The sequence below is a fragment of the Engystomops pustulosus genome, chromosome 2 (genome assembly GCF_040894005.1).
Source record: "Engystomops pustulosus chromosome 2, aEngPut4.maternal, whole genome shotgun sequence".
NCBI classification, from domain to species: Eukaryota; Metazoa; Chordata; class Amphibia; order Anura; family Leptodactylidae; genus Engystomops; species Engystomops pustulosus.
In genome coordinates, this window is record NC_092412.1 from 202,577 (window position 1) to 216,010 (window position 13,434).

The window sequence follows — 13,434 nt, forward strand, 5'->3', positions numbered from 1 at the left end:
CAGCGGGCAACCAGGACACGTGTGCGCTTTAGGGAAGATAATGCTGCCTGTCTTCTGGATCAGCCTGGGTTCCTGCTCATATGGGATTCTGGGGGCGGATCTCAGGCAGCATAAATTGGATCTGGACCTTCCACCTGTGCAGTGTTTGTCCTTCTAGAACTCACAGCCGCTGGATTCCTGTTCTCCTGTGCTCCCTTAGCGTTGTTTGCTCTTTCATGGTATTGTTACCTTTCCTTGACAAGCAGTTTTGACCTGGACGTACCTTGTGGTGTCACCTGGCGGTTCTGCTCACTCTTCTATGTTCTGTGTCTGTTCGTCTTTAGTTTTCTTTTCTTGTGTCTGCTTTAGTTTCTTGAATCCTGTTTGTTTCCTACTTGTTCGTCCTGTTTTTTCCCTCTGTCTAAATACTGTCCTAACTCCCACACTGCAGTTTTCTGTCCGCACCACCTCACAGTGGCTGACAGACCTATTTGGGATCCTCTCCCCTCCCAGGGCCTTGCCGAGCAGATAGGAGGTTCCTGCGGCAAGGGGGTTTCTGTCTTGCTAGGGTCTAGTCTGTAGATCAGCGCAGGGTTAATTCACCACTTGCTCCGAGCCTGCACCAGGACTAGTATGGTAGTTCTATTTTGTGTACAGTATTCCAGTCGTGAGTTTTTCCCAACACTCGGTCTCTACCTGGCCAAATCCCCCCAAAACATGCTTCATGCTCCATGATGAACGATCTACACACTCAACACACATACTAGTGATCTATTGCTCAGACACTAGTGATCTAATGTAGTATAATAAAAAAGGTAAAAAATACAGAGCAGGCATCTGAATAGACATCGGGAAACTGCATACATCGACACTACTACATTCCTGACTACATTTCACAAGGTGATGAGAGTCAACATGGTAGGGGAGCCATATGAAGGGTAATAGAGTCCAACATGGAAAGAACAGCCCTCCTTCAGCCAATGATGTTATCACATGATGGAGTCTAGCAATAAGACTTGTCTTTGTTGTGGTTCCCCCTGGGCAGAATTTTGGCACTTTCTTATCTCGGTGTCATTAGCACCAATACATCAAAGCATTCAAGAATGTCAAACTTCTCCTATAAGTTTTGGGAAACTTCATGGTTTTCTCAACCCAGATTCACACAACGTGACTACTTCTCCTCCACCCCTGCGATCACAATGTGACTACTTCTCCTCCACCCCGGGGATCACAATGTGACTACTTCTCCTCCACCCCGGGGACCACAATGTGACTACTTCTCCTCCACCCCGGCGATCACAATGTGACTACTTCTCCTCCACCCCAGGGACCACAATGTGACTACTTCTCCTCCACCCCAGGGACCACAATGTGACTACTTCTCCTCCACCCCGGGAATCACAATGTGACTACTTCTCCTCCACCCCTGCGATCACAATGTGACTACTTCTCCTCCACCCCAGGGACCACAATGTGACTACTTCTCCTCCACCCCGGGAATCACAATGTGACTACTTCTCCTCCACCCCAGGGACCACAATGTGACTACTTCTCCTCCACCCCGGGGATCACAATGTGACTACTTCTCCTCCACCCCGGGAATCACAATGTGACTACTTCTCCTCCACCCCGGGGACCACAATGTGACTACTTCTCCTCCACCCCAGGGACCACAATGTGACTACTTCTCCTCCACCCCGGGAATCACAATGTGACTACTTCTCCTCCACCCCGGGGATCACAATGTGACTACTTCTCCTCCACCCCGGGAATCACAATGTGACTACTTCTCCTCCACCCCGGGGACCACAATGTGACTACTTCTCCTCCACCCCAGGGACCACAATGTGACTACTTCTCCTCCACCCCGGGAATCACAATGTGACTACTTCTCCTCCACCCCGGGGATCACAATGTGACTACTTCTCCTCCACCCCGGAAATCACAATGTGACTACTTCTCTTCCACCCCGGGAATCACAATGTGACTACTTCTCCTCCACCCCGGGAATCACAATGTGACTACTTCTCCTCCACCCCAGAAACCACAATGTGACTACTTCTCCTCCACCCCGGGGACCACAATGTGACTACTTCTTCTCCACCCCGGGGATCACAATGTGACTACTTCTCCTCCACCCCGGGGATCACAATGTGACTACTTCTCCTCCACCCCAGGGACCACAATGTGACTACTTCTCCTCCACCCCGGGAATCACAATGTGACTACTTCTCCTCCACCCCGGGGATCACAATGTGACTACTTCTCCTCCACCCCGGGGATCACAATGTGACTACTTCTCTTCCACCCCGGGGATCACAATGTGACTACTTCTCCTCCACCCCGGGGATCACAATGTGACTACTACTCCTCCACCCTGGGGATCACAATGTGACTACTTCTCTTCCACCCCGGGGACCACAATGTGACTACTTCTCTTCCACCCCTGGGACCACAGTGTGACTACTTTTCCTCCATCCCTGGGACCACAGTGTGACTACTTCTCCTCCACCTCGGGGACCACAATGTGGCTACTTCTCTTCCACCCCGGGGACCACAATGTGACTACTTCTCTTCCACCCCGGGAATCACAATGTGACTACTTCTCCTCCACCCCTGGGATCACAATGTGACTACTTCTCCTCCACCCCTGGGATCACAATGTGACTACTTCTCCTCCACCCCGGGGATCACAATGTGACTACTTCTCCTCCACCCCAGGAATCACAATGTGACTACTACTCCTCCACCCTGGGGATCACAATGTGACTACTTCTCCTCCACCCCGGGAATCACAATGTGACTACTTCTCCTCCACCCCGGGAATCACAATGTGACTACTTCTCCTCCACCCCGGGAATCACAATGTGACTACTTCTCCTCCACCCCGGGGACCACAATGTGACTACTTCTCTTCCACCCCTGGGATCACAATGTGACTACTTCTCCTCCACCCCAGATCCTCACAATGTGACTACTTCTCTTCCACCCCTGGGATCACAATGTGACTACTTCTCCTCCACCCCGGGAATCACAATGTGACTACTTCTCCTCCACCCCGGGGACCACAATGTGACTACTTCTCTTCCACCCCTGGGATCACAATGTGACTACTTCTCCTCCACCCCTGGGATCACAATGTGACTACTTCTCCTCCACCCCGGGAATCACAATGTGACTACTTCTCCTCCACCCCTGGGATCACAATGTGACTACTTCTCCTCCACCCCGGGAATCACAATGTGACTACTTCTCCTCCACCCCTGGGATCACAATGTGACTACTTCTCCTCCACCCCGGGAATCACAATGTGACTACTTCTCCTCCACCCCTGGGATCACAATGTGACTACTTCTCCTCCACCCCGGGAATCACAATGTGACTACTTCTTCTCCACCTTGGGGGATGACAATGTGACTACTTCTCCTCCACCCCTGGGATCACAATGTGACTACTTCTCCTCCACCCCAGATCCTCACAATGTGACTACTTCACCACCCAAGTACTAGGAAAGTTTCAGTGGAACTACCACCCAGACATGATTACTCCACCCAGTTACCCAAGTTTTGAAGACTTTAAATGGTTTGCATGAGAATTACAAGTCTCTAATTATCTGACTGTGCAGATCGGACAATATCATCTACAACGCTAACGACAGGTCTACGGAGTAGTGTCCTCTCTACAGAAGTCCATTTAGTCCTTATGTTTCGGTCACTATGAAAAGTCTACGTCCACTTGGGGGGGGGCGATAAACGATATGGGTGGCATATAGTAGGTCTTTACATTCCACGTGTGAGCCTTAACACATACAGTTAAATGAAGGAACTGTCCACGGAGTGAGTCTTTTGATGCGTCACTAGTTGATAGCTCCAGCAGAAGCTGCGGCCACATTCAATACAAGTGTATGGTTTCTCCCCGGTGTGAACCCGCTGGTGTCGTGCGAGCTGGTAACTCCAGCTGAAGTTCTTCCCGCACTGTATGCAGGAGTATGGCTTCTCCCCGGTGTGGGTTCTCTGGTGCTTGTTATAGTCAGAGTTGCGGCTGAAGTTCTTGCCACACAGCAGGCACTGGAAGGGCTTCTCATCGCTGTGGGTGACGCGGTGGCGGTCGCAGCCCACCTTATCGATGAAGCACTTGCCACACTCGGGGCAGGTGTACGGTTTCTCTCCGGTGTGGATCCTCTGGTGTGTGACCAGCACTGAGCGCTGGCTGAAGCTCTTCCCACAGGCCGCACATGTGTATGGCTTCTCTCCGGTGTGGATCCTCTGGTGCATGACCAGCTTGGAGCTCTCGCTGAAGCTTTTTCCGCACTCGTTGCAGGTGTATGGCCGCTCCCCGGTGTGAGTCCTCTTGTGTGTGATGAGATGGGAGCGCACACTGAAGCTCTTTCCGCAGTCGTTGCAGGAGTATGGCCGCTCGCCGGTGTGTGTCCTCTGGTGGATGACCAGCTTGGAGCTCTCGCTGAAGCTTTTCCCGCACTCGATGCACGTGTACGGACGCTCTCCCGTGTGTGTCCTCTGGTGGCGGACGAGCTGGGAGCTCTCGCTGAAGCGTTTCCCGCAGTCAGAACACGCAAAGGGCTTCTCTCCGGTGTGAATCTTGTGGTGGCGGATGAGCAGCGAGCAGGAGGTGAAGCCCTTCTCGCACACCATACATGAGAAGGGTCTCTCGCCCGTGTGGTTGCGGTGATGTTGGATGAGCAAGGATTTTTGGCTGAACCTTTTCCCACAGACGGTACACAGGAACGGCTTTGCCTTGGTGCTGTTCCTTCTCCGGGAGCTCAGGGGCCGCTCTGTAGGAGGTTTTGGCACATCCTCAGCGACGACATGCGGCTCCGTGGGAGGATCGAGGCCTGAGGGGTCATCATGGGGGTCGGAGCCCTCGCTGCAGACATTTAGTGCCACTCTCTCCGGGGAGCTGGAGGCCAGGGTGCGATGAGTTTTGGCCGGTTTCCGCCGTCGCCTCGGTGGCTCTTTCTTTAAACATGCGACGCCCGATCCATCAGTGGTGAACCTCTCTAGAAGAGAACAACGTGCACGCATCATCCACCAATCAGCACATTACATCTAATCTAAAGGCAACACCCTAGAGGGGGAGGGGCCTAAGAGGTCAAGTCTGTGAACTCTCCACCAATCATCTGCAGCAGAATAACACAGAGACCATGACCTGCAACATGAGGAAGATGGGGACACTCCATCAGGACCCTCACTCCTCCTGTTCCCCCACTATCTACTCATAGAGTGTAAGCTCTTGTGATCAGGACCCTCACTCCTCCTGTGTCCCCTCTATCTCCTCATAGAGTGTAAGCTCTTGTGATCAGGTCCCTCACTCCTCCTGTGTCCCCTCTATCTCCTCATAGAGTGTAAGCTCTTGTGATCAGGACCCTCACTCCTCCTGTGTCCTCTCTATCTCCTCATAGAGTGTAAGCTCTTGTGATCAGGACCCTCACTCCTCCTGTGCCCCCACTATCTACTCATAGAGTGTAAGCTCTTGTGATCAGGACCCTCACTCCTCCTGTGTCCCCCTCTATCTCCTCATAGAGTGTAAGCTCTTGTGATCAGGACCCTCACTCCTCCTGTGTCCCCCCCTCTATCTCCTCATAGAGTGTAAGCTCTTGTGATCAGGACCCTCACTCCTCCTGTGTCCCCCCCTCTATCTCCTCATAGAGTGTAAGCTCTTGTGATCAGGACCCTCACTCCTCCTGTGTCCCCCCTATCTCCTCATAGAGTGTAAGCTCTTGTGATCAGGACCCTCACTCCTCCTGTGTCCCCCCTATCTCCTCATAGAGTGTAAGCTCTTGTGATCAGGACCCTCACTCCTCCTGTGTCCCCCCCTCTATCTCCTCATAGAGTGTAAGCTCTTGTGGTCAGGACCCTCACTCCTCCTGTGTCCCCCCCTCTATCTCCTCATAGAGTGTAAGCTCTTGTGATCAGGACCCTCACTCCTCCTGTGTCCCCTCTATCTCCTCATAGAGTGTAAGCTCTTGTGATCAGGACCCTCACTCCTCCTGTGTCCTCTCTATCTCCTCATAGAGTGTAAGCTCTTGTGATCAGGACCCTCACTCCTCCTGTGTCCTCTCTATCTCCTCATAGAGTGTAAGCTCTTGTGATCAGGACCCTCACTCCTCCTGTGTCCTCTCTATCTCCTCATAGAGTGTAAGCTCTTGTGATCAGGACCCTCACTCCTCCTGTGTCCTCTCTATCTCCTCATAGAGTGTAAGCTCTTGTGATCAGGGCCCTCACTCCTCCTGTGTCCTCTCTATCTCCTCATAGAGTGTAAGCTCTTGTGATCAGGGCCCTCACTCCTCCTGTGTCCTCTCTATCTCCTCATAGAGTGTAAGCTCTTGTGATCAGGACCCTCCCTCCTCCTGTGTCCCCCCCTCTATCTCCTCATAGAGTGTAAGCTCTTGTGATCAGGACCCTCACTCCTCCTGTGTCCTCTCTATCTCCTCATAGAGTGTAAGCTCTTGTGATCAGGGCCCTCACTCCTCCTGTGTCCTCTCTATCTCCTCATAGAGTGTAAGCTCTTGTGATCAGGACCCTCACTCCTCCTGTGTCCCCTCTATCTCCTCATAGAGTGTAAGCTCTTGTGATCAGGACCCTCCCTCCTCCTGTGTCCTCTCTATCTCCTCATAGAGTGTAAGCTCTTGTGATCAGGACCCTCCCTCCTCCTGTGTCCTCTCTATCTCCTCATAGAGTGTAAGCTCTTGTGATCAGGACCCTCACTCCTCCTGTGTCCCCTCTATCTCCTCATAGAGTGTAAGCTCTTGTGATCAGGACCCTCACTCCTCCTGTGTCCCCTCTATCTCCTCATAGAGTGTAAGCTCTTGTGATCAGGACCCTCACTCCTCCTGTGTCCTCTCTATCTCCTCATAGAGTGTAAGCTCTTGTGATCAGGACCCTCACTCCTCCTGTGTCCCCCCTATCTCCTCATAGAGTGTAAGCTCTTGTGATCAGGACCCTCACTCCTCCTGTGTCCCCTCTATCTCCTCATAGAGTGTAAGCTCTTGTGATCAGGATCCTCCCTCCTCCTGTGTCCCCTCTATCTCCTCATAGAGTGTAAGCTCTTGTGATCAGGACCCTCCCTCCTCCTGTGTCCTCTCTATCTCCTCATAGAGTGTAAGCTCTTGTGATCAGGACCCTCACTCCTCCTGTGTCCCCTCTATCTCCTCATAGAGTGTAAGCTCTTGTGATCAGGACCCTCACTCCTCCTGTGTCCCCTCTATCTCCTCATAGAGTGTAAGCTCTTGTGATCAGGACCCTCCCTCCTCCTGTGTCCTCTCTATCTCCTCATAGAGTGTAAGCTCTTGTGATCAGGACCCTCCCTCCTCCTGTGTCCCTCTCTATCTCCTCATAGAGTGTAAGCTCTTGTGATCAGGACCCTCCCTCCTCCTGTGTCCTTTCTATCTCCTCATAGAGTGTAAGCTCTTGTGATCAGGACCCTCACTCCTCCTGTGTCCTCTCTATCTCCTCATAGAGTGTAAGCTCTTGTGATCAGGACCCTCACTCCTCCTGTGTCCTCTCTATCTCCTCATAGAGTGTAAGCTCTTGTGATCAGGACCCTCACTCCTCCTGTGTCCCCTCTATCTCCTCATAGAGTGTAAGCTCTTGTGATCAGGACCCTCACTCCTCCTGTGTCCCCCCTATCTCCTCATAGAGTGTAAGCTCTTGTGATCAGGACCCTCACTCCTCCTGTGTCCTCTCTATCTCCTCATAGAGTGTAAGCTCTTGTGATCAGGACCCTCACTCCTCCTGTGTCCCCTCTATCTTCTCATAGAGTGTAAGCTCTTGTGATCAGGACCCTCCCTCCTCCTGTGTCCCCTCTATCTCCTCATAGAGTGTAAGCTCTTGTGCTCAGGACCCTCCCTCCTCCTGTGTCCCCTCTATCTCCTCATAGAGTGTAAGCTCTTGTGATCAGGACCCTCACTCCTCCTGTGTCCCCTCTATCTCCTCATAGAGTGTAAGCTCTTGTGATCAGGACCCTCACTCCTCCTGTGTCCTCTCTACCTCCTCATAGAGTGTAAGCTCTTGTGATCAGGACCCTCCCTCCTCCTGTGTCCCCCCTCTATCTCCTCATAGAGTGTAAGCTCTTGTGATCAGGACCCTCACTCCTCCTGTGTCCCCCCTCTATCTCCTCATAGAGTGTAAGCTCTTGTGATCAGGACCCTCACTCCTCCTGTGTCCTCTCTCCTCATAGAGTGTAAGCTCTTGTGATCAGGACCCTCACTTCTCCTGTGTCCCCTCTATCTCCTCATAGAGTGTAAGCTCTTGTGATCAGGACCCTCACTCCTCCTGTGTCCTTTCTATCTCCTCATAGAGTGTAAGCTCTTGTGATCAGGACCCTCACTCCTCCTGTGTCCCCCCTCTATCTCCTCATAGAGTGTAAGCTCTTGTGATCAGGACCCTCCCTCCTCCTGTGTCCCCTCTATCTCCTCATAGAGTGTAAGCTCTTGTGATCAGGACCCTCACTCCTCCTGTGTCCCCTCTATCTCCTCATAGAGTGTAAGCTCTTGTGATCAGGACCCTCCCTCCTCCTGTGTCCCCCCCTCTATCTCCTCATAGAGTGTAAGCTCTTGTGATCAGGACCCTCACTACTCCTGTGTCCCCTCTATCTCCTCATAGAGTGTAAGCTCTTGTGATCAGGACCCTCACTCCTCCTGTGTCCTCTCTATCTCCTCATAGAGTGTAAGCTCTTGTGATCAGGACCCTCACTCCTCCTGTGTCCTCTCTATCTCCTCATAGAGTGTAAGCTCTTGTGATCAGGACCCTCCCTCCTCCTGTGTCCTCTCTATCTCCTCATAGAGTGTAAGCTCTTGTGATCAGGACCCTCCCTCCTCCTGTGTCCTCTCTATCTCCTCATAGAGTGTAAGCTCTTGTGATCAGGACCCTCACTCCTCCTGTCCCCCCTCTATCTCCTCATAGAGTGTAAGCTCTTGTGATCAGGACCCTCACTCCTCCTGTGCCCCCTCTATCTCCTCATAGAGTGTAAGCTCTTGTGATCAGGACCCTCACTCCTCCTGTGTCCCCCCTATCTCCTCATAGAGTGTAAGCTCTTGTGATCAGGACCCTCACTCCTCCTGTGTCCCCTCTATCTCCTCATAGAGTGTAAGCTCTTGTGATCAGGGCCCTCACTCCTCCTGTGTCCCCTCTATCTCCTCATAGAGTGTAAGCTCTTGTGATCAGGACCCTCACTCCTCCTGTGTCCCCTCTATCTCCTCATAGAGTGTAAGCTCTTGTGATCAGGACCCTCACTCCTCCTGTGTCCTCTCTATCTCCTCATAGAGTGTAAGCTCTTGTGATCAGGTCCCTCACTCCTCCTGTGTCCCCCCCTCTATCTCCTCATAGAGTGTAAGCTCTTGTGATCAGGACCCTCCCTCCTCCTGTGTCCCCCCCTCTATCTCCTCATAGAGTGTAAGCTCTTGTGATCAGGACCCTCACTCCTCCTGTGTCCCCCCTATCTCCTCATAGAGTGTAAGCTCTTGTGATCAGGACCCTCCCTCCTCCTGTGTCCCCTCTATCTCCTCATAGAGTGTAAGCTCTTGTGATCAGGACCCTCACTCCTCCTGTGTCCCCCCTATCTCCTCATAGAGTGTAAGCTCTTGTGATCAGGACCCTCCCTCCTCCTGTGTCCTCTCTATCTCCTCATAGAGTGTAAGCTCTTGTGATCAGGACCCTCCCTCCTCCTGTGTCCCCTCTATCTCCTCATAGAGTGTAAGCTCTTGTGATCAGGACCCTCACTCCTCCTGTGTCCCCTCTATCTCCTCATAGAGTGTAAGCTCTTGTGATCAGGACCCTCTCTTCTCCTGTGTCCTCTCTATCTCCTCATAGAGTGTAAGCTCTTGTGATCAGGACCCTCCCTCCTCCTGTGTCCCCCCCTCTATCTACTCATAGAGTGTAAGCTCTTGTGATCAGGACCCTCACTCCTCCTGTGTCCTCTCTATCTCCTCATAGAGTGTAAGCTCTTGTGATCAGGACCCTCACTCCTCCTGTGTCCTCTCTATCTCCTCATAGAGTGTAAGCTCTTGTGATCAGGACCCTCCCTCCTCCTGTGTCCCTTCTATCTCCTCATAGAGTGTAAGCTCTTGTGATCAGGACCCTCCCTCCTCCTGTGTCCCCTCTATCTCCTCATAGAGTGTAAGCTCTTGTGATCAGGACCCTCACTCCTCCTGTGTCCCCCCCTCTATCTCCTCATAGAGTGTAAGCTCTTGTGATCAGGACCCTCACTCCTCCTGTGTCCCCCCCTCTATCTCCTCATAGAGTGTAAGCTCTTGTGATCAGGACCCTCACTCCTCCTGTGTCCTCTCTATCTCCTCATAGAGTGTAAGCTCTTGTGATCAGGACCCTCACTCCTCCTGTGTCCTCTCTCCTCATAGAGTGTAAGCTCTTGTGATCAGGACCCTCACTCCTCCTGTGTCCCCTCTATCTCCTCATAGAGTGTAAGCTCTTGTGATCAGGACCCTCACTCCTCCTGTGTCCTCTCTATCTCCTCATAGAGTGTAAGCTCTTGTGATCAGGTCCCTCACTCCTCCTGTGTCCCCCCCTCTATCTCCTCATAGAGTGTAAGCTCTTGTGATCAGGACCCTCCCTCCTCCTGTGTCCCCCCCTCTATCTCCTCATAGAGTGTAAGCTCTTGTGATCAGGACCCTCACTCCTCCTGTGTCCTCTCTATCTCCTCATAGAGTGTAAGCTCTTGTGATCAGGACCCTCACTCCTCCTGTGTCCTCTCTATCTCCTCATAGAGTGTAAGCTCTTGTGATCAGGACCCTCTCTTCTCCTGTGTCCTCTCTATCTCCTCATAGAGTGTAAGCTCTTGTGATCAGGACCCTCCCTCCTCCTGTGTCCCCCCCCCTCATAGAGTGTAAGCTCTTGTGATCAGGACCCTCACTCCTCCTGTGTCCTCTCTATCTCCTCATAGAGTGTAAGCTCTTGTGATCAGGACCCTCCCTCCTCCTGTGTCCCCTCTATCTCCTCATAGAGTGTAAGCTCTTGTGATCAGGACCCTCCCTCCTCCTGTGTCCCCTCTATCTCCTCATAGAGTGTAAGCTCTTGTGATCAGGACCCTCCCTCCTCCTGTCCCCCCTCTATCTCCTCATAGAGTGTAAGCTCTTGTGATCAGGACCCTCCCTCCTCCTGTGTCCTCTCTATCTCCTCATAGAGTGTAAGCTCTTGTGATCAGGACCCTCCCTCCTCCTGTGTCCTCTCTATCTCCTCATAGAGTGTAAGCTCTTGTGATCAGGACCCTCACTCCTCCTGTGTCCTCTCTATCTCCTCATAGAGTGTAAGCTCTTGTGATCAGGGCCCTCACTCCTCCTGTGTCCTCTCTATCTCCTCATAGAGTGTAAGCTCTTGTGATCAGGACCCTCACTCCTCCTGTGTCCCCCCTCTATCTCCTCATAGAGTGTAAGCTCTTGTGATCAGGACCCTCCCTCCTCCTGTGTCCCCTCTATCTCCTCATAGAGTGTAAGCTCTTGTGATCAGGATCCTCCCTCCTCCTGTGTCCCCTCTATCTCCTCATAGAGTGTAAGCTCTTGTGATCAGGACCCTCACTCCTCCTGTGTCCTCTCTATCTCCTCATAGAGTGTAAGCTCTTGTGATCAGGACCCTCCCTCCTCCTGTGTCCCCTCTATCTCCTCATAGAGTGTAAGCTCTTGTGATCAGGACCCTCCCTCCTCCTGTGTCCCCTCTATCTCCTCATAGAGTGTAAGCTCTTGTGATCAGGACCCTCACTTCTCCTGTGTCCCCTCTATCTCCTCATAGAGTGTAAGCTCTTGTGATCAGGACCCTCACTCCTCCTGTGTCCCCTCTATCTCCTCATAGAGTGTAAGCTCTTGTGATCAGGACCCTCCCTCCTCCTGTGTCCCCTCTATCTCCTCATAGAGTGTAAGCTCTTGTGATCAGGACCCTCACTCCTCCTGTGTCCCCCCCCCTCATAGAGTGTAAGCTCTTGTGATCAGGACCCTCACTCCTCCTGTGTCCTCTATCTCCTCATAGAGTGTAAGCTCTTGTGATCAGGACCCTCACTCCTCCTGTGTCCTCTCTATCTCCTCATAGAGTGTAAGCTCTTGTGATCAGGACCCTCACTCCTCCTGTGTCCCTTCTATCTCCTCATAGAGTGTAAGCTCTTGTGATCAGGACCCTCCCTCCTCCTGTGTCCCCTCTATCTCCTCATAGAGTGTAAGCTCTTGTGATCAGGACCCTCACTCCTCCTGTGTCCTCTATCTCCTCATAGAGTGTAAGCTCTTGTGATCAGGACCCTCACTCCTCCTGTGTCCTCTCTATCTCCTCATAGAGTGTAAGCTCTTGTGATCAGGACCCTCCCTCCTCCTGTGTCCCCTCTATCTCCTCATAGAGTGTAAGCTCTTGTGATCAGGATCCTCCCTCCTCCTGTGTCCCCTCTATCTCCTCATAGAGTGTAAGCTCTTGTGATCAGGACCCTCCCTCCTCCTGTGTCCCCCCCTCTATCTCCTCATAGAGTGTAAGCTCTTGTGATCAGGACCCTCACTCCTCCTGTGTCCCCCCTATCTCCTCATAGAGTGTAAGCTCTTGTGATCAGGACCCTCACTCCTCCTGTGTCCCCCCCTCTATCTCCTCATAGAGTGTAAGCTCTTGTGATCAGGACCCTCACTCCTCCTGTGTCCTCTATCTCCTCATAGAGTGTAAGCTCTTGTGATCAGGACCCTCACTCCTCCTGTGTCCTCTCTATCTCCTCATAGAGTGTAAGCTCTTGTGATCAGGACCCTCCCTCCTCCTGTGTCCCCTCTATCTCCTCATAGAGTGTAAGCTCTTGTGATCAGGATCCTCCCTCCTCCTGTGTCCCCTCTATCTCCTCATAGAGTGTAAGCTCTTGTGATCAGGACCCTCCCTCCTCCTGTGTCCCCCCCTCTATCTCCTCATAGAGTGTAAGCTCTTGTGATCAGGACCCTCACTCCTCCTGTGTCCCCCCTATCTCCTCATAGAGTGTAAGCTCTTGTGATCAGGACCCTCACTCCTCCTGTGTCCCCCCCTCTATCTCCTCATAGAGTGTAAGCTCTTGTGATCAGGACCCTCACTCCTCCTGTGTCCCCTCTATCTCCTCATAGAGTGTAAGCTCTTGTGCTCAGGACCCTCCCTCCTCCTGTGTCCTCTCTATCTCCTCATAGAGTGTAAGCTCTTGTGATCAGGACCCTCACTCCTCCTGTGTCCTCTCTATCTCCTCATAGAGTGTAAGCTCTTGTGATCAGGATCCTCCCTCCTCCTGTCCCCCCTCTATCTCCTCATAGAGTGTAAGCTCTTGTGATCAGGACCCTCCCTCCTCCTGTCCCCCCTCTATCTCCTCATAGAGTGTAAGCTCTTGTGATCAGGACCCTCCCTCCTCCTGTGTCCCCCCCTCTATCTCCTCATAGAGTGTAAGCTCTTGTGATCAGGACCCTCACTTCTCCTGTGTCCCCTCTATCTCCTCATAGAGTGTAAGCTCTTG

At 52.2% G+C, this 13,434-nt stretch overlaps 1 protein-coding gene across 1 annotated transcript; it reads right to left on the reverse strand.

The window, feature by feature from the left end:
• Nucleotides 1-770: 770 nt before the first annotated feature.
• Nucleotides 771-5,021, reverse strand: LOC140119996 (uncharacterized). Its single transcript, XM_072139417.1, has one exon. The coding sequence runs from the start codon at nt 5,019-5,021 to the stop codon at nt 3,792-3,794; it is 1,230 nt and encodes a 409-aa protein (XP_071995518.1). The 3' UTR covers nt 771-3,791.
• Nucleotides 5,022-13,434: the final 8,413 nt, after the last annotated feature.

What these genes read in the sequence shown, in the direction of transcription:
- LOC140119996 (XM_072139417.1), bottom strand. Translation starts at nt 5,021, where the DNA reads ATGCGTGCACGTTGTTCTCTTCTAGAGAGGTTCACCACTGATGGATCG.